This window comes from Anabrus simplex, chromosome 1 (genome assembly GCF_040414725.1).
Source record: "Anabrus simplex isolate iqAnaSimp1 chromosome 1, ASM4041472v1, whole genome shotgun sequence".
Lineage (NCBI taxonomy): Eukaryota > Metazoa > Arthropoda > Insecta > Orthoptera > Tettigoniidae > Anabrus > Anabrus simplex.
The window spans coordinates 738402800-738430313 of record NC_090265.1 but is presented as its reverse complement, the minus strand read 5'-3'; the positions used below and the strand labels follow the sequence as shown (position 1 = coordinate 738430313).

At 40.1% G+C, this 27514-nt stretch overlaps 1 protein-coding gene across 1 annotated transcript in view; it reads right to left on the bottom strand.

Moving 5' to 3' along the window:
* Cdk9 (Cyclin-dependent kinase 9) overlaps positions 1-27514 on the bottom strand; it is a 143065-nt gene that overhangs the window by 112555 nt on the left and 2996 nt on the right. Inside the window, exons 2-3 of the mRNA XM_067136125.2 lie at positions 8112-8196; positions 7935-8025 (exon numbers count right to left, since the gene is read on the bottom strand). Of these exons, the coding sequence (XP_066992226.1) occupies positions 7935-8025; positions 8112-8196 (176 nt within the window). The remainder of the gene's footprint in view (positions 1-7934; positions 8026-8111; positions 8197-27514) is intronic.

Genomic DNA, 27514 nt, shown 5'->3' with positions numbered 1-27514 from the left:
CAGCTGATGATTTGGCATGCCGGCATGCTTTCTACAGCACGGCTTTATTCGGAAGGAGTGGCTTCTGCTACATATACACCAACTGGGAATATCAGAGACCATCTCCAGAAACCTTTTGAGAATAGATTCACACTGTTTAGACTCTACAGTCGGAAATAAAATTATTTTAGAAAGGTTCAAAACGACGGGACCTTGTATGCTCCTGATTGCAGTGCATGGCTCAAAGAGAATGAAGCATGGCTGACGCGACTGACGAGATGGCAGTGAAGATGACGTCTCTTGGAATGCCAATATGCTGGTAGCAGGGCAGGGAAGTTGGCGGCGCAAGGTGATAATTCAAATGAAAGCAGTGATCGGGTTTACTGTGTGGTAGGTCTACTGCTGAATATACAGAGACAAATGACTGGCCATTAAGATCTTTTGTATCTATAATTAATTATATGATAACACGATACCCTTATTCCTTTTTCCTACAGGGTCGAGTATGAAGTGAGACGAATCTTCGTTAAAATTGAAATAAGAAATAAAGAGGTTCAACCTATTCAATACAAAAGAATAAGAAATGCAGTGATTACATTCTCATTTAATAATAAGTAGAAGTGGTACCGGTTTCGACCATAGTCCAGGTCATCATCAGCCGTTTAAACATGAAAAACAATGCATAGGAAAAATAAAATAAAAGATCAAGTTCTCTTCGGATCAGTAGAAGAGGCAATATAAAAATGATGGAGGTAGACACTGTAAAATTCAGAAGAAGTAAAATGTAAGTCACTTAAAAGAAACTGCGTAATTTTCTGAACGGCAGTATGGCACACGCAGTGTTAGGCAAAGTCTTATAATGTTTATGAAAAGCGGAGAACGGTTAAATGAGCTAGCTTGTATACACTGTCAGGCATAAAGTCATAACACAATCGAACACATATGAAAATCCATAATCGTGCTGAAGCTGAAGATGAGTAGATCAATTGAAGTAACTTGCCAGCTCCCGGTGATCAGCGCGATATATTCAACATCAGTTACTGTGGTTTCAAACACCAACGTAAAATGAAGAATAGCTTAATGATCCATTATTTGCTTCGGCTGCGGGAATGTAAGTATATATAGATATACCGTATTTACTCGTGTATTAGACCCCCTCGCCTATTAGACCCCCCCGGCTTTTTGAGACCAAGAGAATGGAAAAAAATAAATCTCGCATATTAGACCCCGTAACGAAATTCAGCTGAGACCAATAAACGATTCCACTTCGTAGCGGGTACTACAAGCTGTACTGCAGCTCTGATGACGTCGTACAAATGTGTGTACAAGTTTGCGCACATTTTCTTGAGCCCTCAGCTGCCTTTTGCCAGATCGGCACAATCGGAGCTGACAGCTTTATCTGCGACAGCCACTACAGCAGTACGGTACAAGCATCACAGAATATTGTCCGAGTTCGTAGGTGGATTAGCGTAAACGGAGAAATAGGCCTACTACTTTTTTATTCTCGACTTTCCAACTACAGACTATCACAGTACGTGTGTCTGTGTCTTGGAAAATTGCCAACATGTCAGAAAATACGGTGGCGAGTATTCCTCCGTAGACTCGCAATCGGCCATCAGTGAATGAATTGAGACTTAAAATGTCCCGTAAAAGCTGATATAATCAGTACTTGTGACGCAAATGGCGGTTTATGAAAATATGCTTTGAATTCTTAACCTTATATATGTCAATATGACGAACTTTGTTACTGTTGGTTCCATTGCCGGCTGGTTGGCCTCCCTGCAGGAAGAGAGGCGGAAGTGAAACTCTCCACTCACCGCAGCTTTCTACACTGAGAGAGCTCAAGGTTCGTTCGTCCGACACGCCCGATTCAAGCTCACACCAAAATCGTGTGATACGTCTGTCTTATAGTTAAGAGATGTCTATTTCCGTAGCTCTAGCACTATTAGCTGCCGTTCCCGGGGCCCTGAGTTCGATTTCTTATTTAAGTTAATAACAACAGCGCTTTTCAAATTTCCAAAGTGACCCACGAGGTGAACTATCAAGTGAAATAGAATGTACTCTCTCACTCATGTCTAGAGAACAACCAGACCAACATAGGAATAACTGAAATATATGAATTACACTATCATAAGAGATTCTGTGGCTATTAAACTGATTACCGGTACCTAATTCTAAAAAGTAACAGCTGTTCGTATTCATGCTACTGGCCATTGTGAGTGCTGCTGGCTGCACCGCGCTGAAATGCTTGGTGGGACGGGCTATATGCCGAGATTACCTGAGCAGGTCCGGGTACAGCCGATTATGGCTGCACGTCATTGCCTAGACACAAGTGTGCACGCACGGACGCCTACAGTAGTACAGCTTGCTTACATCACGAAGGTAGTGGTATCGGTACAATAACGGCGCGAAAACGTACTATTAACAACTTTCTTTTGATAGTGGCGTGTGTCTAGTTAAGTTGCCTGTTGTTAAGTGAGTTTTGCTTCAAATCATGGAGGTAAATAGTACGAAACATAAGAAATGTAGTTTCACCGCAGCTTTCAAATTAAACGCTGTGAATTTAGCGGAAAAACAAGGGGTGAAGTCAGCGGCCAGGACATTTAATGTGCAACCAAACATGATCAGATATTGGCGCAAGCAAAAAGAGAAACTGGAAGCAGCAAATAAAAGTTTGCGAACTTTTCGTGGGACCAAAACGGGCAAATATCCTGAGATCGATATCAAAGTACTAGAATATATAACAGAGTTGAGAAATGATGGTTTTGCTGTAACTCGTGATATGATACAGCTTAAAGCACTTGAAGTGGCAAGAACATTGAATCTCAGTCGGCAACAGTTCAAAGCCAGCAGGGGTTGGGCTACACGTTTCATGAGGAGAAATGGTCTGAGTTTGAGAAGACGAACAACTATTTGCCAGAGACTACCTCACGATTATACGGATAAAGTCATCTCTTTTCATCGTTACATCATTCAGCAAAGGAAATTAAACAACTACTTGCTTTCTCAGATTGGCAACGCAGATCAAACTCCGATCTATTTCGACATGCCCCGAAACACTACTATTCATGAAAAAGGTGCTTCTAGTGTCGTAATGCGTACAAGTGGTGCTGAGAAAATGAGATGTACAGTCATGCTTTGCGTAACTGCCGATGGTAGGAAGCTTCCTCCATACATAATATTTAAACGGAAGACTCTACCAAAGGGAAAATTTCCGAGCGGTATTCATGTTCGAGTACATGAGAAAGGTTGGATGACAGCAGACCTGGTTCAAGACTGGCTGAAAACCGTGTGGAATTGTCGTCCTGGAGAACTACTGCAGCAGAAAGCCTTAATTGTGTTAGATAGCTTTAGGGGTCATTTGTTAGATGCCATTAAGGACGAACTGAAATCCCTAAAGACGGATCTCGCAATCATCCCTGGAGGACAAACATCAATACTCCAGCCTCTAGATGTGTCCATTAACAAGCCATTTAAGGGTCACATGAAAAGGCTTTATTCGGAATGGATGGCTTCTGCTACACATAAATTCACACCAACTGGGAGAATACAGAGACCATCTCTAGAAACCATATGTGAATGGGTTCTCACTGCGTGGGCTCTTATCAAGAACGAAACTATTGTGAAAAGTTTCAAAAAAAACGGGATCTCAAATGCTCTCGATGGGAGTGAAGACGACGTCACGTGGGATGGTAACGCCAGCAGCGGGGAAGATGACACAGACGATGGTTCAGATGAAAGCAGTGGTTAGGATTGCTATAACCTGAACATTATAGCTTGTAAATAGACTTTTTGCCTACCGATACGCTTTGCGATCTTGAACATTTTCATCAGTAATTTGTGTTTTTTAAATTGTTATATTACTTCTAGTCTTCATCTCTCTAGGATAGCGTAGTTCACAGCATTAGTGCAATAACGTAGTTTTTTATGCGTTTAATAGTTTATTGTAGCTGTAGTTTTATTGATATTTGTGTGTTGGTTAGTGTATCTAGTTCTGTGTGTACCATGTCTCGTTTATTCCGGGAAATACACGTGGCAAGAAAGTTACTTGAGTCTCGGATCAGTGGAGTGTTTCTTTTGTACACCATAAACTCCCTTAACTGTAAGTACCGTAATTTGTTATTTCCTCACTCTCTTTTATTCTTGTATTCTCATTTTAGTGCCGGATGTTGTTAGTAAGTGTATATTTTGTGAATTTATTTTACCTCATGAATAATTATCTTTTGGAGTACAGTATTACATTTTATGCGGGCTGTGCGCCCCGGTCGTATTGCATCAGCTGAGCGTTGGTAACGTAGGTACGACGATGCTCGCGTGTTTCCCGAACTATCAAATACAACTGACAGTGACAAATGACTGGCCATTAAGTTCTTTTTCATTATTTTGTGTTAACATTGCTTAATACGGTAAATAAAAGTGATTGATTATATTTAAAATATATGTAGGCCTAAAAGTCATGTTCACCATTGTCTTTTTAAATTTATAAATTTTCAAACGAAAATAGCCAGTAAAATGCAGAATACATTCATAAGTTTATTAAAGAATAGTGTAGAATGTTTACGTGTACAATTTATAGCCTAGAAGTCATGTGTTCACTGCACGAAATTTGACGTTACCGCATATTGGACCCCCCTTCGCATTTTTTGACTGTAAAAGTGGGAAAAAAAAAGGGGTCTAATACGCGAGTAAATACGGTAACTGAATAAGTAATTGTGATCCTGTAGAATTTTTGGAACAGTTTTTATGGCCGTATGCCCTTCCTGATGTCAACCTCACCAGAGGAATTAATGAGATGTTACGAATGATGTGATATGAGTAACTAAAACAGACTTTTATATGTACTGTAGGCTTAAAAATCGTGTTCACCATTTATTCTTTTTACGTTTAGAATTTGCTACCCTCCGACGAAAATAGCCAGTATAACTTCAATACAATCTAAGTTTGTTAAATAATAGTATAGAATATTTACACGTACAATTTATAGCTCTTTATAGCCTAGAAGTCATGTGTTCGCTGCACAAAATTTTGAGGTTAACGCATATTGGACACCCCTTTACTATTTTTGGCTGTAAAAGTGGAAAAAAAAACGGGCGAGTTGGCCGTGCGCGTAGAGGCGCGCGGCTGTGAGCTTGCATCCGGGAGATAGGGGGTTCGAATCCCACTGTCGGCAGCCCTGAAGATGGTTTTCCGTGGTTTCCCATTTTCACACCAGGCAAATGCTGGGGCTGTACCTTAATTAAGGCCACGGCCGCTTCCTTCCAACTCCTAGGCCATTCCTATCCCATCGTCGCCATAAGACCTATCTGTGTCGGTGCGACGTAAAGCCCCTAGCAAAAAAAAAAAAAAAAAGTGGAAAAAAAGGGGTCTAATACGCGAGTAAATACAGTAGTTTAAAATACAGTGTTGTACCACCACGCTAATGCAACAGAAATTCAACTTAACCATGGTAAGCTACCCATTTTACCACGATTAACTCATAACCAAGGTTGATGCACCCGGGCTTAAATTGTAGAGTTTTTACAGAAGCCATTTGGCATCTCCTAAACAGGATTGCAGACAATCAGCAATTTTTTCCTGAGAGATGTTCAATACATAACTTGCTAAATGTTCCCCTGTCGTTCTTCTCTTTGGTGAAGGTTGCTGATGCCAGAAAATCTGACAATGAATTATAGCACTCTACAATAAAATCATGTTATTCTAATGTAAATTTCATTTTTTAACACATTGCTGACTTGTCACATACCCTGTGGATCAGACATTTTTCTACTGAACAAACTAGAGTGCACATGATTATAAATGAGCACACTATGTAAATTACGGTGTGTACGGGCTTGAATATCACTTCCACTATCACTCTCACATTCAGTTTCCACTAATTCACAATCACAATATGCATTTGAACAATCATCGGCAAACAATTCTTCTAAAATATCGTCATTAGCTAACACTGTATTATGCGAGCGCTTCCATCTTGTCATTGATTGAAACGGCAGAAAGAAAGGCGACGTTTCGAAACTAAATCAAAGAATAAAAGAAGGCCATGAATAAAAGTGAAGTGGCAGATACACATCTATGATTTATTCCGTTCAATATGCAAGTCCGAAATAGTTCAACATATGGTCAAGAGATGTCGCAGGGAACCAAAAATGATGTCTTAAATAAAACAGAGATTTTTCAGGGCCCATCACCCATGTGTTAATGTTTTAGCCAAGGTTTGTCTATGAGGTTCACTCCATTGCTTGAACAGATACTAGGAGACTACCAGTATCAAAGTGGCTTTCGACAGGGTAGATCACATCTTCACTGTGAGGCAAATAATGGAGAAGTGGTATGAATATAATGTGGATGTACACCAGCTTTATGTAGATTTCCAGCAGGATTATGATGGTGCAAAAAAGGAGGAAACTGTATCAAACAATGGTTTGTGCAAATGACCCTCAGGAATACAAAATGTATAGTTAAAGGAGAAGGAAATCTCACTAAAAAATCTGAAGTAAAAAACAGGTCTGCAGCACGGGTTCTGGAGCGTGTGATGAGAAAGGTGGAAGTCGGTGCTCTGTTTACCTGTGTAACTCAAGAGTCTAGCCTATGCTGATGATATCAATACTCTTTCTTGAAGACTGAAAGACCTAAAGGAAGGACGACATATTAGAAAGGATGCAGTAGATATAGGACTAACGAGTGTATAATGCCAGAACTTGGTACTTGTTCTCATCTACAAGGATAATAAAATTAAATGGGAGGTGTGAAAAGTTCAAGTATTTAGGAGTGCTGATGAGACTGTTGCAAGTGATAAGGCTTACTTAGCTCTGCTGAAAGTGCTTAAATTACACACCCTCTGCAGAAAGCTGAAGCCTACAGCTATTCATACAGTACGACCAGCGATAACTCATGGTCCTGAAACATGGACGATGACCAGAGCACATAAGAACTGTTGAACGGTTGGGAGAGAAGAATAGAGAAAGATTTTTGTTCCACTGAATGAAGGGGAACAGTAAAGAATATGGAAAAAACTGAGAAATGGAGGAACTTCATGGGCATCCAGTTACTGTGGAATGAAAATGAAAATCCACTGCCTGTTTCCAGTCATTCAACCTGGTTAGGAATGTAATGAATGAAGTCCCCATCTAGTGGCAAGTATAGGAACTGTGCTGGCTGCCGAAGCCTCTGGGGCAACGACTAGGGGTATTGACTGGCAGATGAAATGAAATGGTATTGGAATGTGTTGCTGGAATGAAAGATGATAGGAAAAACTGGAGTACCCGGAGAAAAACCTGTCCCACCTCTGCTTTGTCCAGCACAAATCTCACATGTAGTGACCGGGATTTGAACCACGGAACCCAGCGGTGAGAGGCCACCTGAGCCACTGAGGCTCTTCTTCATTTATTGTATCTGAAATAAAAAACATGGGGCATGTAAAGAGAATGTTAGGTCCATCCAGAAAATCTACAAAGGAAATCCAGGTGACAGATGATGGAATGGAAGACCTCGAAAGAGATGACTGGATGGAGTGGAGGAATTAATATAGATGGGAATAACAAGATGGAGGAAGCATGCTGAAGACAGTGAAGATTGGGCTACAACTGTCAGAGAAGTCAAAGTCCTGCATGGGCTGTAGTGCCGAAGAGTGAATGAGTGACATACACTATATATCGTACTGAAAACACAAAGTCCACAAGGTGACTTCATTCATCAGTCTCATATCACCCATTCAGTTGACGACATGCATAACTTGTAAAACTTTATTTTACTTTCCACTTAGACAGGCCATTATCAATGGAGAGAGAGAGAGAGAGAGAGCTGAATGTCAGAAAATGAAAAGTTACTGAAACAGTATAGAGAGAAAAAAAGAAAAGAAAAAGAAAGAATGGCTTTAAGACAATCCTTTTGAGGATGAATGCTTTTTTTTTTTCTTAAATGATCAGAATAGTAAAAAATTGCCTGCAATATCTTACCTTTTGTTCTGCATATTTCAATAAGATTTACAACGTTCTCATGCTTCAGTAATTGAAGAATGCGTATTTCTCTCAAGGCGGTGATAGGAAACTGAAATTAAAATAACCAACAGTCACAATACTGAAAGGTTCTCATTTACCGTTCTTACCGAGTCCCATGGAGGAGGAATCACTTACACCTTCCTTTTCATTGTCCATCAACACCTTCTTCATGGCAACAAATTTCTTAGGAGATGCTCTGTCACGGGCTTTGAACACTTCTCTGGAAAAGACAAAAAAATTATCATTTATTCACTCCAACAGATTAACATTTAACTATAGCCATTCACAGATTCATGAATCAGGAAGCACAACAAAATTACATTCTCAATAGCGAGACATATCGAAAGCGAGCTAGCACCCATTCCAAAGATGCAAGGATGGCAGTCTAGATCATTCCTGTCCAATTAATTTCCAAATTAAATTTTAATTAATATTTGAAAACAATATTTTCTTGCATTTTGTGACCGGTTATTGTTAATATTTAAGATCTGGAACTATAAACGAACATTCCAAGAATTATGTAACACTTTTTTTTGTTTTCCTTGTTTTATTATTTGGACTAGTGAAGAAGAAAATTATTTATGTGACTTGAAGAAATTATGTGTAAGGTATCTGGTGTTATTTAATTATATGTTCTAGGAAATCATGAACATTTAAGGACTAAATTTTCTGAAGATCTTTATGAAAAATTTTAGGTTTTATAGAAGAATGTATTGTGTAATTGTTTTAAAACTTGAATCCAAATTGTGAGGCAGGGTGTACTATCATGTGTCATTTCTAGGAGTATTTTTCCAGTCGTTCCCTGTAGTTTGCTGGTTCATCAGAAAGAATAATCTCGAAAAGCTTTCTCATAGGTCAGATTAAAAAATTGGTGAATGTGGGTGTCGGGAGTAATGCGATTGGTCACCTGTGATGCACGATTTCCAGTTTAGGGCTCCTCATGAGAGCGAGGCAAACTGTCCGCGTCTTTTTACGTTCACCGGCTTCAGGTGCAGACGCGGTCGTCGCCTATCGCATGATGGGGATGCCAGTCTCTGGGGTAAGCGCTACTTCTTCTTTTGAACTTTAAATGTAAAACTAACTTAGTGCGCGCGAGTTTACTCTCGGTTCCCATGTTCGCCAATTTGTTCGTCGAAATTATTTAGTTTTTCAACTAGTCATTTATCCTTTTGTTTTGGAGGTAATTCCCTTTTTCTTTTGGTTTTATGAACTGTGTAATTAACATATAAAGTTTTAATTTCCTCCAGGATTGCCTCGCATAGTTCTGTTTCATCTTAACTCATACCAGATAAAGATATGCACATTCTTTAGAAGCATTTTTAAAAAAGGCAGCTACTTGATTGGCCTCTGCGTTAAGATTTTTATAACTATCACCCTTTCTTTTTCTTGCTAATGTTTTATTCTGGATGTGATGTAATGTTAACGTGCCTCTTTTCTTTGATCTCATTTAAATTATATCATGTCAGTTCTTACTTTTCTTAAATGTAATTTTAAGTTGACATCATCCACAACAACCTCTACGAAACTACTTTGTAATGATTTTAGGTCACTCCTGTTGATCTTGTCTTTAGATGACTTTAAAATCATTGGTACGAACCTCTTTTTTTTTTTTTTTTTTTTTTTTTTTTTTTTTGCTATTGGCTTTACGTCGCACCGACACAGGTAGGTCTTATGGCGACGATGGGACAGGAAAGGGCTAGGACTGGGAAGGAAGCGGCCGTGGCCTTAATTAAGGTTCAGCTCCAGCATTTGCCTGGTGTGAAAATGGGAAACCACGGAAAACCATCTTCAGGGCTGCCGACAGTGGGATTCGAACCTACTATCTCCCGAATACTGGATACTGGCCGCACTTAAGCGACTGCAGCTATCGAGCTCGGTGAACCTCATTTTATTGGCACAATTCATATAGTAAATTTTGTTTATTGCTATGTTAACTTTATTTTATATGATTGTTGACTTTTGTTTTGTAAAGTTATTTTCCATTTCTTTACTTAGTAAAATTAAGAGCTCCAGGGATAACCGTCAACTTCTTTTTCCCGCAACTCATACCATCTCACGGACCTTGTAGGATTTCCCTCCTTCTTCCTATGTCCTTTCTCATAGTTGTCATGTTGGTCAACCTGATGTTTATTTATCGATGCAGATTCTGGAGTAACAAACCGGTGTGTGTTTTATTTAATTTCAAGGCGTTCAAATATCATGAAGTTTAAGGTGCATTATTTTTATTCTTGTTCATCATGCATCGTGTAACTGCAGCAGGTTACATAATATTAGCAGTGTGTGTTTTGCAGACAAAAGAGAGGTTAACGGTAATTGTCTTGGCTAACCTAAAAGTTTAAATTAAAAAGTATTGAATTATCTTGAATTTTAATTTCTGCCTGTCAGGATGTCTTGTGCTGTTCCTTCTCCTCATTTGAGAAAGGAGGAATTACGTTACGAACTCCAAATTCGTAAAGTAAATTCTGCAGGAAATATGAGGGATGATATGAGCTTGTTAAAACAGTCTCTTAATTTACCAGTGACTATTCCTGTGTTGCAGACAAGCCCCTGGAAGTAGTGGAAACCTTGAAATACCTTTTTTTTTTTGCTAGGGGCTTTACGTCGCACCGACACAGATAGGTCTTATGGCGACGATGGGATAGGAAAGGCCTAGGAGTTGGAAGGAAGCGGCCGTGGCCTTAATTATGGTACAGCCCCAGCATTTGCCTGGTGTGAAAATGGGAAACCACGGAAAACCATTTTCAGGGCTGCCGATAGTGGGATTCGAACCTACTATCTCCCGGATGCAAGCTCACAGCCGCGCGCCTCTACGCGCACGGCCAACTCGCCCGGTTTGAAATACCTGGGGAGTGAATTAACACATTGCGGACCGGGTGCCCTTCACCCCATGCACAGCCCTGTTCCCGGCCACTTTCTAACTACCTCCAAACTGGAGTGCATGCATTCAAATAAACTGCTAGAACTTCACTAGCCTTTGAAGGACTACTGTGTTTTATTCTGGAGGCATTCCTGATTAGTAGTTGAAATGCAGTTAGGTAAGTATTTGCTGAAATCTATTTCGGCTCATAGTTTTCTGAAATATATGGTTTTTTATTAGGGGATCGGTTGGCCAGTAATCTTTCAGATACGGTTTCTTAACCTGCCCTATCAATATACACAATATACACAAAACAATTTTTTAATTTCCCTCCTAGGGATACGTTATGAGAATGTGAATTCTGCTCATAGTATAAGTTTGTCTGCTCAGCTACATAATGAAAAAGTCCTCACAAACATAAGTACTGATACTTGTCCTACGTTTCCAGGTTCATTAGGCCATACCTTTATATCAGGAGCACGTTCAAAATCCTCTAGTCTAGGTTTACTGTTGTCCATAACCTAGTTGTCAGAAAACACTATATTATTTACAATATTTAGAATATTTAGAATATTTACACCCGTAACACAATTATGAGACTCATCCTGCACCACGTGAGTTCCACATCTTGAAGATAAGGATATCTACTCGTCATCACTTGAAACATTTCCGTTAGAATGTATTTCATCATCGAACTCTAAATATTCAGCATCACTTCGACATTCTGAGCCTGTATCAGCACATAATACGCGAATAATTTCATCCCTGTCTAAAGACGTGCGATCCGTGTGCGCTGCCATCTTGCATGGCTCTTCAAACTTTGTAAGCATGTTGTCAGGAAATGCAAAGAAAAGCTATGATATGAAGAGTAATCGAAAAGAAATGCGACAATCGACTGTGTAGAACCATGCATAAGAGTTCTAGCACCCTTGACCTCCAAATAGTTCCGGTATATATCAAAAGATAGCACTAAATTCAGTCTGCTGCTAACACGAGATAACTCGGGACCGGTCCGCAATGTGTTAATGGAGAATGCTCGACTGGATGCTGAGATTAGTAAAAGGATTCAAGCTGGAAGTTGTTTCTATCATAGTGTAAGAAACATGTTATGGGACAAAGATGTGCCAACGGAAGCAAAGGATACTATGTAAAAGATGTATTATGTACCCAAAACAACTTACGGAGCAGAAACTTGGACAATGACAAAGAAGGATGAGAGTCGAATACAGGCAGCCGAAATGATGTTCTTGAGGAGTATGATACAGAAGAGTAGAAGAGACAAAATAAGGAATTAGAAAATCCGGGAAGAAATTGGAGTGGAAAAAATGAATGATAGAATAGAGAAGAGCCGACTAAGATGGTTTGGGCACATGAAGCGAATGAGCGACGAAAGAATGCCAAAAAAGTGATGGAAATGCAAACCCAAGGAAGGAGAGGCTGTGGACGACCACAACTGAGATGGAAGGATACCATCCAACGCAGCATTATAGAAAGAAACCTGCACTGGGACACACTGTTGGAGGAGGAGTGGTGGAAAGACCGAAGAAAGTGGAGAGGAACCATATTTGCCCCTACCCGGCTACAGCTGGATAAAGGGAAATGATGATGATGATGATATTCCTGTGTTAAAATGCAGACGAATTGCATGATTCTTTGGCAGTGATTAGAGATAGATTGCCGGAGTTTAATGCCATTCTTGTGTTTTTCTGTTCTTCTGACCCCTCAGAAAAATCAATTAGTGCGTGTTAAAGGGCAGCTACTACATTACACGGATCGGATTCGGGATTTGTTAACTCTGAATTTGCAAGCGAGCGGCAGGAGTGTGAATTATTGTTAGCATCATATTCAGAGTTATTTTCTGACATTATAAACTTCCTTGCCTAATTCAAGTTCTGATGTTCAAGTGTCTACCTCTTCTGAATCATGTGAAAGTGATTGTAACCATACTCCACTTGCTTCTCTAACTAGTGAAAGTGATAATTCAGGTTCTATATCTATAACTTCTCAAGCTTTTAACGTGTTTACTAGTGCTAATGTTATTCAGCAATCTAATGTGGATAATGTTCCCCAGAGTTCTTTTTCTGCTATCTTTTCAAGTACTTTGGTGCCTGTAAATTATTCATGAAAAGTGTCTTGTGTGCATTTTGGAATGCCAGCTAACATTGCTATAGCATCCTGTAACTCTACCATGTCTCAGTGTCGGCCTACCTTTGTGATGTTACCATTTCTCATGCGATTGTGCAAAACTATGCTCCTATCCATGTGCCACTTTTACCTAGTGTTCCTTTCGGTTGTATAACCCCTAAATAAGTGGTCAATGCTCCGATGGTTTCTCAAATTTGTGAAAATGTTTCACAGATGAGGATTTCTGCACCTGTTACATTACAGTATAATGCTAATCCTAACCTCACTTTCAGTACCGCATTCTTTTCTCAAGGGCGCTCGAATTAGGGTTACTATGCTGCTGTAATTCCTTCTCAGGACCTCTCTAGTCCTTCCCAGGTATTTCCTACACCTGCCTTCTCCCAGATTTTTCTCCAATTTACCTTACCCATTGACTACGATATTCAAGGAAGTCTCTAAATTTACTGCTAATTCTATTGATGAGGTTATTTCCTTCCTTCGGTTTTTAATCAAATTTAAGGATCAAGCTACTGTGTACAATTTAAGTAGCGATCACATTTTTCAAGTCTTGTATCCACATGTATCTGGAGCTCTTTCTGAGCATATCATTAGAGCCATTTCTGAAAGGTGGATGGTGGATCAGTTTCATGCACATGTACTTGAATTCTTCATTCCTTCTCATGCAGAAACAATATTTCAGAGTGCAGCATTTGAACGAATCACCGTCTGAGTATATTCAGGATATTAAATTCTATGCTTGAATGTTTATGCTTAACTACTCTGAGTCTCAAATGGTTGCCACCATTGTTGAGGGTCGTATCTTGCTCTTTCACAGCGACCAGCAACTTTTGCTCAATTGGAAGCTATCACCGTTTTTGCCGAAGGTATTAGATATGCCGACCAGCTACGCGTTGCGTTAGCTCCCCCTCCTATGAGCATGTCTTTTCCTCAGGTTACTAAAACCGCTCTTTCTTCCAAGCCATGTAATTCTCATGCAAATTTTAGTTGTGCTTCCACTGAACATTTCCAGAGGAATTGTCCAAAGATTAGGCCCTTAGGCAATTCAAAACCAGATGTGGGTAGTCTCTTCCACCAATAATTCTTGTCAATACTGTGGGTCGAACAGGCAGTTTTCTAGACACTGCCCGCATAATTCTTCCGGGTCTGGGCATCCTGGCAATAGTAATTCTAGATGATTAACCACTAACTCCTGTGATAAACCTCAAGGTGTTGCTTCATGTTTTGTCTGTTATAACCATATGTTAAAAGATGAATCACCTCATTCTGAGGCTGATAGTGGGTCCCAGTCTGAATTTCCTACAATCTTGTGGCATTTCTGCTATCCCTCCTTGTAAATTACCTTACATATGCTTAGAGGTAAATAATGAACCTGTGTATGCATTAGTAACATCACATTGATGAGTGAGAACTGGTATAGTAACTCAATGAAAACTGTTTGCAAGTTACCTCCATTGCAGTCTACATCTTTAACCTGGCCATACTGCTAATTTTAACTCTTTGAATAGAGTAGGATCTCTAAATGTCAAATTCAGAATCCGTGATTTTCCATGGAAAATGCCAATAGTAGTTCCGAAAGATTTATCTTGTCCTTTCATTTTGGGTGCAAATTTTATTGCCAAAACTGGTATGATTTTGTACCTGCAGTACAATGATTTCCATTTTAAATCTTCCATGATAATTTTTAAACTGCGTAATCGCTCCCTTTTCTTCCTTGTCATGTCAATGCTGTTCCTGCAGATACAGGTGAACCCTAAACTTTTGATTATTTGCTTGATGATCAGGCCAACCAACTTAAGAATCTCTGCAATAAATTTCCAGATGTATTTATCGACAAGTTAGGTGTAACTAATGCTTTGAAGTACAAAATTGAAATCACTGATAACGTCCCTGTTCGCTCTCCTCCATATCGCCTGTCGCCTCCCAAAATTAAAGCCCTTAAGGCTATTATTGATCAAATGCTTGCTGACGGTATAATACGTTCTTCTAAATCTGCTTATTCTTCTCCCTAAACCATAGGGTGGGTTTAGGTCAGTCGTTGATTATCAGATGTTGAACAAGAGAGTTGTCCTTCAATCTGTTCCCCTTCCTGACCTGCACTCTTGTTTTTCTTGGTTTGCTAATGGCAAAATCTTTACCACTTTCGATCTGAATAAGGCATATTATCAGATACATCTTGCTGAGGAATCCAACCACCTAACTGCTTTTGCCACTGATTGCTACCTCTATGAATTTGAGAGGTTGCCGTTCAGTCTAAGCACAGGCGCTGCTGTCCTTACTCGGTTACTAGATAATGTTTTTTCAGACATTAAATTCAAGTTTGTGTACAGTTACCTTGACGATTTAGTAATTTTCAGTGAAACATTTGAAGAGCACCTTGTCCACCTAACACTTATGGCTAGCAAGGTAACCTTCGCACAACACCAAATGTTATTTTCATGGCATATTGTGTCTGAGAAAGGCGTGTCTATTGATCCATCTGCTGCCATCCAAAAAGTTCCTACACCTAAAGATGTCAAAGCTGTAGCCAGATTAATTGGTATGGCCAATTTCTTTCGTAAATTCATCCCCAATTTTGCTGAATGAGCAGTTCCGTTAAATCCTTTTAGAAAAAAGGGTGTAGGGAGATGCCCAACTTGAAGCCTTTTATGACTTGAAGTCTGCGTTAATGAAACGCTCCTGTTCTGGCTATGCTAGAGTTTTCTACACGTTTCATTCTTCAAACTGATGCCTCTTCGACAGGTACATCTGGTGTTCTCCTTCAGGAATTTGAAGAGGGACGTCATCCCATTTCTTATGCTTCATGTAGTTTAAGTCCTGCTGAGCTAAACTACTCCATTTATGAACTGGAAGTCTTAGCTGTTGTCTTTTATTTAAAGCCGTTCAGGATGTACTGTACCTTGAACATCTCCCTTTTGATCTTGAAACTGATAATCAGGCATTAAGTTGGGTACTGGCCAAGCCAAGAAGGGCTGGTCATCTTGCATGTTAGGCAATACGCATCTCAACTTTCCAGTTTGAAGCTCGTCACATTCATGGCACTGAAAATGTTATGGCTGATAGTCTGCTGAGAGCCTGCAGATCCTCTCACGAACAAGTTTCAGCCTTTGTGAATGTAGTTCTCACTAACTCTCCTTTTCTTTTCAAAGATATTGCTAAACATCAGGAAGATAATGCAGAATTAAAGGCTATTATTGACAGAATTAAATCTGGTGAACATGTTAAACTTTACGTTCTTAAGAATGGTGTACTGTGTTGTCCTGCTCACGGTCGCAGACACCCCAAAATTGTCGTCACATCTAACCTAGTTCTGGCTCTTTTCAAATATTTTCATGAATCTCCAGTTGGTTGTCATCTTGGGGTTTTCAAAACTAGAGAGAAAATCCGTAAGCATTTCATTTGGAAATCCATGGACGGTAAAATCTTGCAACATTAGCAAACCTGCACCTAATACTCGCCTAGGTCTGTTGTCATCTGAACAAGCTTCTCATCCCATGGAGAGATTATTTATTGATTTCATTGGTCCTTTCCTGAGGTCATGGACTGGCCATCGTTTCATATTTGTGTGTGTTGACGCATTTTACGTGGCTGTTCCCTACTCGTACAGTTAATGTTAACACTACCATCTCTTGTTTGAACAGATCTTTGCTTCCTTTGGACCCTGTCAATTTTTAGTGCAGTCCCATAATTTCTGTTTTGATTTATTAATTTCTCATGTAACTGCTAACCTGTATTATCCGAGACCAAATTATGCTGAAAGAATTTAAATCTTAGATCTGTTCTTACTACCTATCACTCTGCTGACCACTCTAAGTGGGATTCATCGCTCAATTGGTAGTTGCATTCAATACTGCTGTCCATGAGAGTCATAAGCAAACACCTGCTTCATTAATGCTAGCTTTTAGTCCTAATTCTCCACTTTCAAATCTATGGTCCATAAACGATCTTTCTGACGTCACCAATCCAGAGACGATCCGTGCTACTTAGCATTGTGCGCGTCAAAATATGCTAAAAGTTCAATGTAACTACGATCACGGGCGAAACTGCACAATCTGTCTTTCGGTGACCAGGTTTTAAATAAGACTCATCCTGTCAGTAGTACTGCGGACCATGTTATTGGTAAGTTATACCTCAAATTTCTAGGGTCCTGCACTACCTTAAACTTTCTTACCCCAGTATCATTATTGGTAAGTAATCCTGAAAGGAAGAGGATCAGTAGAGTGCATTTATCACAGGTGAAAGTACCTGAAGTACTGGTATTGTGATATAAATTCCTTTATTTGTGACCATTTATGTTTTAGTTATAAGAAATTTCTGACTTTTAATGCTGGCCGGCACATACATATTATCCCTGTATTTAACTAGGGTGAATGTTACTAGTTTAAGCACTAGGAATTTTAATTGACATTTGTGAATATATTAGGTATCCTACTTAGGTATTTGCTTCTTTTAATGTAATGAGTTTTGTATGATGATTAGGATAGATAAGTTTTAGTTTTAAGGTCACAAATTGGAATTCATTACAGTAACATTTCAGGTTCGAGGGTAAACTCTGGTTGATTTTCCTTCTTTTAATCCTTCACCCGTTTTGAAAATTATGAATAGTGCTTGCCCCGGGGGCTGGGGTATCCCAAATCCATAGTGTGGGAGGGGATCTCCCAATGGAATTCATCGAGCCACCAGTTGGGTGACTCTGATTTCGTTATTAGTTTTAAGTAAAGAAAATAAAAACAAAACCTCCCTTGCACTCTTCTGTTCTTTCTTCAAGACCTTCTAAGTGCTGGACAATGGCCTTGCCTCATAAATTCCTCTTTCTGCTGCAGATTTGTCTATGTTCCAGTGACTGCAATAACTGGGTCCATCCAATCTACAACCTACCGTGCCTGTTTGGAGAGCACATTGAACTACAGGGTTGCTACCATCTGACATGGAATGAAGTGGCCAGAGGTTCCTGGTGGCGGCAATTGTGCAGTACTGCGCCACAATTCCCTGGTTGTTACCAGTCAGTTCGCTATCCGGGTGAGGTGAGCTGAAGTTTCCTAATTGCCATGGTTGGATTGATGGTGTATGGAGTTGTTCGCAATCGGCCGCAGTCAGCAGCTACATAAGTCAGCGGAACCAGTGGTCAAGTTGGGACACTTCGACCAGCAATGGACATTCCTGTCGAGAGCAAGATCAGAATTCCAGTGCAAAAGTGTCGGATGTGATGTAGGGTAAAACACCCCCAGTTAATTTAAAATATCGTCCCCACTCTGGCAAACTAGCGAAAGTGACAAACTAGGGAATCTGTACTTCTGAAGTTTTGGTGTAGATTTTATTGGTTATATATTTGTCTACCCTCTGACAAAGTCTCACATCTGCAACTCGTTTTGTATGCCTACCACATAAAACCAATCATTAAATATAAAAATTGATTTGACATGAGTAACCACTACTTCTTTCAGCTCCTCTAACCTTTTAACAATTTGCAGATTCGCTAGTTTGCCAGAGTAGGGACGATATATTAAAATTTGTTTCGAGCGGAGTTCGAATTTAAAGATGGGAAGGAAGTGATTGGTTATTATTAATATTTAAGATTTGGAATGAAAAACCAACATTACAAGAATTATGTAATACCTTATTTACTTTTTCTGGTTTTATTATCAGGACTAGTGAAGAAATTGGGGTTCATCAGCAAAGACTTTAAGATCTTCTGCTTTGGGACTGGTTTTCTCGTGTGCTGAGTACTGTGCACCAGTTTGGCTGAATAGCCCATATACAAGACTCATTGATAATCAACTGAATGCTAGCATGCGGTTAATACCTGGTATTATCCAGTCCACACCACTTCATTGGCTCCCAATTGTGTCAGGTATAATGCCTCCTGATTTTAGAACATCAAATGCTCTCATTCGAGAGTTCAAGAAGATAGAAATGCCTGTTTTGGATGATATCCCTGTTCTCAAAATAACGAGGCTCAAGTCACGTCATCCATCCTTGCGTGATGCTCTCACATTGGCTGATGGGAATTTTCATCCTTTAGAAGAATGGAGAAGTTGTTGGAAAGTTGCCACAGATAGTTCCTTACACAACATCTTTTCTGGTGAAGATCTTCCTGGTGGACATCATCTACACATAAGATTTGGACCACTCTGAATCAGGTGAGAACAAATCATGGACGATGCAGGGATGCCCTTTATAGGTGGAAAAATATTTCATCACCAGAGTGCGACTGTGGTGCATCTTGGCAGACGATCCCCCATATTGTAAGTTAATGTACACGACGTTCCTACACAGGTAGCCCGACTGACTTTTTGGAACCAACAGAGGAAGCCATACAGTAGATCACCCAAATGGACATTCTGCTATAAATCATGTTTCTTGTCTGTGTATATTTATAAATATTATATACTTGTATATATGTATCTAATTTGTTGCCATACGCCAATAATAATAATAATAATAATAATAATAATAATAATAATAATAATAATAATTTATCTAACTTAAAGAAATCATGTGTAAGATATCTGGTGTTATTAAATTATATGTTCTACGAAATCATTAACATTTAAAGACTAAATTTTCTGAATATCTTGATGAAAAATTTTAGGTTTTATAGAAGAATGTATTGTGTAATTGTGTTTTAAAACTTTAATGCAAATTGTGAGGCAGGGTGTACTGAAACGTGTCATTTCTAGGAGTATTTTTCCAGTCGTTTCCTGTACTTTGCTGGTTCATCACAAAGAATAATCTCGAAAAGCTTCCTGATAGGCCAGAATAAAAACCTTTCCAATTGGTGAATGTGGGTGTCGGGAGTAATGTGACTGGTCATCTGTGATCGCACGATTTCTGGTTAACAGCTCCTCATGAGAGCGAGGCAAACTGTCCGCGTCTTTTTCCGCTGACCGACTTCAGGAGCAGACGCGGTTCTCGTCTATACCATGATGGAGATGCCAGCCTATGGGGTAAGCGCTATTTCTTCTTTTGAACTTTAAATGTAAAATTTACTTAGTGCTCGCGAGTTTACCCTCGGTAACCACGTTCACCAATTTGTTCGTTGAAATAATTTAGTTTGCCAACTAGTCATTTCTGCTTTTGTTTTGGAGGCAATTCCCTTTTTACTTTTGATTTTGTGAAATGTGTAATTAACATATATAAAGTTTTAGTTTCCTCCGGGATTGCCTCCCGTAGCTGTGTTTCCTCTTAACGCATACCGGATTAAGGTATGCACCTTGTTTATAAGCATTTTTAAAAAAGGCAGCTACTTAATTGGCCTACAGGCATTCACAGATTCATGAGAAAGCTATAAATGTGATCAGGGCCTAACTGACTCGTGCCTGCAATTAGTGAAAAGATGGAACAAAGGTTCAAAAAGAGAACCATTCGACATGTTTGTAGTTGCGACAAGGGCAAATCCCTCACAAACCTCCCACTGTGGAAGGCTAGCAACAGGTATAAGGCTCTCTGTACCCACGGAGCCAAATTTGGCAGGATTTTTATTCTGCACAACAATACGGCTTCCTTATGATTCACTTTATTGCAGTGCTACAAACTACCTACCATGACAAAAATGGGACACACAACCTGCTTTCAAAGTAACTTTAATCCCAACAAAGCTGTGCCACAACCAATGAACAAATGATTTATAACAATTTTGCAAATGGAATATTCCAACTTTCTAACTTTCAGGTGAACATTCAGTATTACTTGTGAGCTTATGGAATATGTTTTGAGTGGCTTGTGTTGTGATAAGTCATTGATGGCAATGGATAAGTAGTATGTTGAAATTTTTTTTGTGTTTTTTCATTACTTTTTAAACTTTAAACTATTCAGTTATTAAACAGCTATATTTTATTAAACATTACTCCTTTTTTTTTGCCATTTTTCTTAACGTCGCACCGACACAGATATGTCTTATGGCGACGATGGGATAGGAAAGGTCTAGGAAGTGGAAGGAAGCGGCCGTGGCCTTAATTAATGTACAGCCCCGGCATTTTCCTGGTGTGAAAATGGGAAACCACGGAAAGCCATCTTCAGGGCTGCCGACAGTGGGGCTCTAACTCACTATCTCCCGATTACTGGATACTGGCCGCAGCTAAGAGACTGCAGCTATCGAGCTTGGTCATTACTCCTTTTCAACATGGCTAAAAGGCAAAGAAATTCTAACTTTAACAGTGAATGGGAAGACCGGTATTACTTTATTGAAATCAGAGGAAAACCTGCGTGTTTATTGTGTAATGCTAGCATGTCTGTTCCTAAAAGAAGTAATGTAGGGTGACACTTTTTGACTAATCACAAAAACCATAACAGTGTCTTTCCTGTAAATTCTGAACTACAAAAACACAAAGTGAAAGACCTAAAATCTAAATTAGCATTGCAACAATGTGCATTTAAGAGACTAGTTCAACAAACATGCTTCGTGACAATAGCTTCTTACAAAGTTTGTTATGCCCTAGCAAAAGGAAAAAAGCTTTCAATGACGGGGAAGTAGTAAAAGAAGCAATGTTAAATGCTGCTTAACATCTGTTTGATTCTCACAAAGATAAATCCGCACTTATATTCAATCAAGGGACTTCAGTTGTCTCACCACGGGGCGAGTTGGCCATGTGGTTAGGAGCGTGCAGCTGCGAACTTGCATCCGGGAGATAGTGGGTTCAAACCCCACTGTTGGGAGCCCTGAAAATGGTTTTCCGTGGTTTCCCATTTTCGCAATAGGCAAATGCTGAGGCTGTATCTTAATTAAGGCCACGGCCGCTTCCTTCCCATTCCTATTCCATCGTCGCCATAAGACCTATCTATGTTGCTGCGTCGTAAAGCAACTAGCAAAAAAAAAGTTGTCTCACCAAACTGTAGCTGGGTGGGTTGAACAAATTTCTGATAATATGGAATCTCAATTGCTTCAGAATTTGCAATAGTCTGAATATTTTTACTCCAGTTTGATGAAAGTGCTGATATGTCTGACATTGCTGAGTTGTATTTGCTAGAATGGTTTTTAGTGATTTTACAGTAAGGGAAGACTTTGTTAAACTACTGGCACTTCATGATCGTATTAGGAGAGAAGGCATATTTAATGAGTTCCTTAAATTTGCCAAAGATAGTAACTTGCCACTTTCGAAGCTTGTTGCTATAACAGATGGGGCGCCATCTATGACTGGTAGAAATAATAGGTTTCTTTCTCTTTGTGCTAAGGATGGATCATTTCTAAAACTTTCTTATCACTGCATTATCCACCAAGAAGCTTTATGCACAAATGTTTTAAAGTTCGATCACGTTATGAAAATTGTAACTCACGTTGGGAATTATATAAGATTGTCTTCTACTCGTCATCGATTGTTCAGAAATATTTTAAGCGTATCAGATTCTGAGTATGGTGATGTTATTCTTCATGCAGACGTAAGGTGGCTTAGCACGGGGAAAACACTCAAACGGTTCTGCTGTCTGATGAGATACGAGATTTTATGAAATCAACTCCTAAGCAATATTATCACGAACTGATGATATATCATGGCTAACAGATTTAGCTTTCTTGGCAGACATCATCTCAAAATTAATTGAGTTAAATCTTGAATTGCAAGGAAAAGATCATAATATTTCAGGTATGATAAGTATTGTTAATGTATTTGAAAAGAAACTAAAGTTATGGATTGTCCATTTAAAAAGAAATTCCCTTTCACATTTTCCAAATCTGACATGTATGGCAAAAATGGTAAATGGCAGCAAGCGTAATGTTTCATTTCTTGCTAAACATCTTGAAACTCTTGAGTCCGGATTTGATAGTAGATTTAGCCAGTTTTCAATGCTTGAACCAGTGATCATGTTTGTTGATAATCCCTTCACTTCTGCTGACGTTTGTGAGCTTGGAGGTAAGGTGTTTGAAATCTTCGAAAATTATAATCCTGAAGAATTAGAAATGGAAATTCTACATCTTCAATCAGACCTTTCTTTGAAATCCTGCTGAGCAACATGTGGCAATTTCTGAACTCTGGTGGACGGTAAAAAATACCCCATTGTCCGCAATGTTACTCTGAAAATGTACTCTTGTTTTAGTTCAACACATCTTTGTGAAGTTGCGTTTTCGACTATGTAAATAATAAAAACAAATACTGATCCTGCCTGACAGACTTGCACCTGCATAACGCATTAAGAGCAGTCTGTTCCAGTTACACACCAAATTTTCCTCAACTTCTCACGAGTATGCAGTGCCAAATTTCACAATAATTACATAACCTGGCGCCCGCGCACCCTTATTTATCGTGTGAATAGGTCCGAGTACAAACGAATGTTAGACAGCCCTGGTCTAGATGATTGACTGATATGGTCTTGTAATAATACTCAACATGGCTTAGCTGTGTTGATACTGCTACATGGCTGAAAGCAATGGGAAACTACAGCCGTAACTAACTCCCGAGGACATGATGCTTTCTCTGCATGAATGATGTACTGATGATCGCTTCCTCCGGGGTAAAATATTCCAGTCCCCTATTTGGATATCCAAGTGGGGACTAACACGAGAGGGGACAATCATCAGGAAGATGTATACCGACATTCTGTGAGTCGGAGCAGTGAATGTTAGACGTTTGAATTGTTGTGGTAAGTTAGAGAATCTGAAAAGGGAGATGGATAGACTACAAGTTAGATGTAGTTGGTATAAGTGAAGTACACTGGGAGGAAGAGCAGGATTTTTGGTCAGGTGACTACAGAATTGAAAACCTACAACCTGTTTTCCAGTCATTGACCGGGTTAGGGATGAATGAATCATATATAGGCTATTAGTACAATGGGGTCGCCACTCGCAAAGTGATTTTATTAATGACTGATAGATGCTATGATGATGATGATGATGATGCTTGTTGTTTTAAGGGGCCTAACATCGAAGGTCATCGGCCCCTAATGGTACGAAATGAAAGAACAAAAATTTCAAAGGCATCCACTGACCAAAATAAAAATAAAATATGTCATGAAGAATGAATGGATGGACAGGAACCCAACAAAACACAAAACAAAAACCAGTGGATCGGACTCAACAGAGATCGAAAATAACATTATTACCGACCAAGGAACCCCTTATAAAGCACAATGATGCTTGGTGTCTAAAGGGGGTGCAAAATCCAAGTCTAAGGCCCCACAGAATGGTACATGTCGCGAGTAAAATAGAACCATGGTATGTGTCATGTTGGGGTATTAATCAGAAGTAGCGAAGACTCACGGTGTTCCACAAAAGATGGCACTACTCACAAGTATTGTACTTCGTACAGGTAACGCAGACCTATGGTGTTTCGCACACAATAGCGCCACTTACAGCCAACGCAAACCGATGAGTTTCCTCACCTAGGTGTACTAGTCACGGGTGCCGGTCCCAAGGGCCCCGTGGTGTTCCTCACATAGTGAGTACTAATTACAGGCAACGCAGACCCACGGTTTAATTAATTTCGTGTGGCTATTTCTAGCCGAGTGCAGCCCTTGTCAGGCAGACCCTCCGATGAGGGTGGGCGGCATCTGCCATGTGTAGGTAACTGCGTGTTACTGTGGTGGAGGATAGTGTTGTGTGTGGTGTGTGAGTTGCAGGAATGTTGGGGACAGCACAAACACCCAGCCCCCGGGCCATTGGAATTAACCACTGAAGGTTAAAATCCCCAACCCGGCCGGGAATCGAACCCGGGACCCTCTGAACCGAAGGCCAGTACGCTGACCATTCAGCCAACGAGTCGGACAGACCCACGGTGTCCCTCATATAGTGGTACAACTCACAGGCTACACCCAGACCCGCCGTGTTGCCCACATGGGTACAACGCACGGGTACTGGAATCCACCCGGCCAGGCTTTTTACTGCAACGAATCACAAACCTATTTCGTACCAAGTTAGTGATACTACTCGCAAGTACATGCAACCCATGGTGTTCCCCGCATGATGGTACGAATCAAGAGTAGTTTCACAGTTCTAATTCATTCATCCCTTGGTCGCCCCTTTCAGTCGCCTCTTACGACAGGCAGGGGATACCGTGGGTGAATTCTTCGTCTGCCTCCCCCACCCATAGGGGGTGTGTGTTTGGTCCGCGAGAGGTATTTTATTTCCCTCAAGTCCGCCGGCAAGCCGGTTAGGACCCCCCTATCCGCCACCTGGGAGTATCACCTCTCCCCCTGCTACGCCTGTGTAGCAGGTTCGTGGATATAGATGCTATGAAATGAGAATGGAGAGTGTTGGTGGAATGAAAGATGACAGGGAAAATCAGAGTACCCGGAGAAAAACCTGTCCCGCCTCCGCTTTGTCCAGCACAAATCTCACATGGAGTGACCGGGATTTGAACCACGGTATCCAGCGGTGAGAGGCCGACGCACTGCCGTCTGAGCCACGGAGGCTTTCATTACAGAATTATTAACACAAAATCAAACAGGGAGAAATGTAGTTGTTGTTTAATAATGAATACCAAAATAGGGCAGCAGATAAGCTACTACGACCAGCATAGTGAAAGGATCATTGTTGTCAAGACAGACACCAAACCCCAATGCCCACCCCCTCGTCTATATGCCTACTAATTCCGCAGATGATGAAGAAATCAAAAGAATATATGAAAAGAATACGGTACGTAAAAGGTGATGAGAATTTAACTGTGATGGAAGACTAGAATGCAGTGGTAGGCCAAGGAGGACAAGGAGAATTTGAATTGGGACAAAGGAATAAACGAGGAGGTTGACTGGTTGAATTCAGTACCGGTCATAATTTAGTCCTTGTTAATCCTTGGTTCAGACACCATAAACAATGGCTGTACACATGGACAAGACCTGTATGCACTGGAAGGTATGGAATAGACTTCATTATGATTAGGCAGAGATTCAGAAACCAGGCGTTGGAATGTAAGACCTTCGCAGGAGCAGACGTGGACTCTTACTGCAAATTGTTGGTCATGAAATGTCATCTGAAGTTGAAGAAATTGAAGAAACAAAGGAATACAAGGAGATGGGATCTAGACAAGTTGAAGGAAAATGCACTCACCGGCAAAAAAGCGAAACACTATGTATTTCAGACAAAATTTAATGTCAGTCCTTCTGAAACAGGGTAAAAATCAAATACTATTGCATTACAACAATATGGCAATATATCATAAATTAATTAGCCCATTTGAGAAGTTTCAGTGCAATAAATGATAGAGATTATTGATCATGACAATCACAGCAGTCCACCAACATGAATTTGGAAATGTCAAAACCTGAAGCTCTGCACAGTTTCGTATGCAGACCATTTACCCACATGTTTTCAACACATTTCCATTGCCATCTCTAGCTGCAGTTACAGCTGTCATTCGATCAGGCATGCTCAGAATGCTATCTCGAACATTCTCTTGTGGTATGGGCTCCCATTCTGCCTGGAGTGCAGCCCGAAGTTGAGGCAGTGTGTCAGAGGAACGACTCCTAGCACGTCTCCCAAGCATATCCCAGACATGCTCTATCGGGTTTAGACTGGACTATGAGCAGGCCACACCAGAGTTTAATTCCGACTTCATCCAGGTAACAAGGAACTAATCTCATGTTTGATCCGTATTGAAGATAACAATAAGTAAGTATTCTAATAGAACTTACTTATTCATCCAGGTACTCACGTAAACAAACAGCAATGTGCGTGTAAGCACTGTCATGCATTAGGATAAAGTTCTTGCTGTGATGGAACATGTAAAGTAAACAATGTGGAATACAGAATAGCAAAATCAATCTCTGCCATGAGAACAGTGGCCCCCATACTCCCTTCGAGAGGCTGCATAATGTCCGCACAACAAGTTCCTAAGCAGACAGGTTGGCAGCCTTGTGGAACAGTCATTCCGCGTGTAGCTGATTGTGGTGAATATTGGGTAGCATGGTGTCAACTTTTAATGTTCTTCCAGTTCTTCACAGCAATAAACCAAAAGAACTTCATAAATTATTATTCTTGATTTATATAGGCTACCAGTAAAATGTGATTTCAAGTGTGAGCAGATTTTTTCTTTTAATCTAAAATCCAGCATTTTGCTTTTGTCCTTGATAAGACTAAGTACAGCACAAAATTGTTGATTTGAACAAAATTTTGTATTTTGTATCTCATCAACATTAACATTTTCTACAGACTCAGAGCAACATGAATTCTCTGCATTATCTACTTGAGTCAGAGAGACAGGAACTGGTACATCTGATCTGCGGGACACAGGTCTTATAGCTGATGCCAAGACTTTGGGGTATTTAATTTTTGACTTATTCATTAGCTGCCTCTGTGGATCAGTGGTAGAGTGTCGGCCTCCGGATCCCACGATAACGGGTTCAAACCCGGCAGAGGTAGTCGGATTTTTGAAGGGCGGAAAAAAGTCCATTCGACACTCCATGTCGTACGATGTCGCCATGTAAAAGATCTCTGGACACATTTGGTGTTTATCTGACAAAATTAATTAAATCTCAGCCATAGACGCCCAAGAAAGCTTCAGTTTACTCTGTCTGCCATCTAGTGGGCCTAAAGTAAAACGGAATGTCGAAATTGACGAGCAGACAGCCAGATGGCGTCAAATGAAATGTCTGCACATGGTCGCTGAGGCCATAC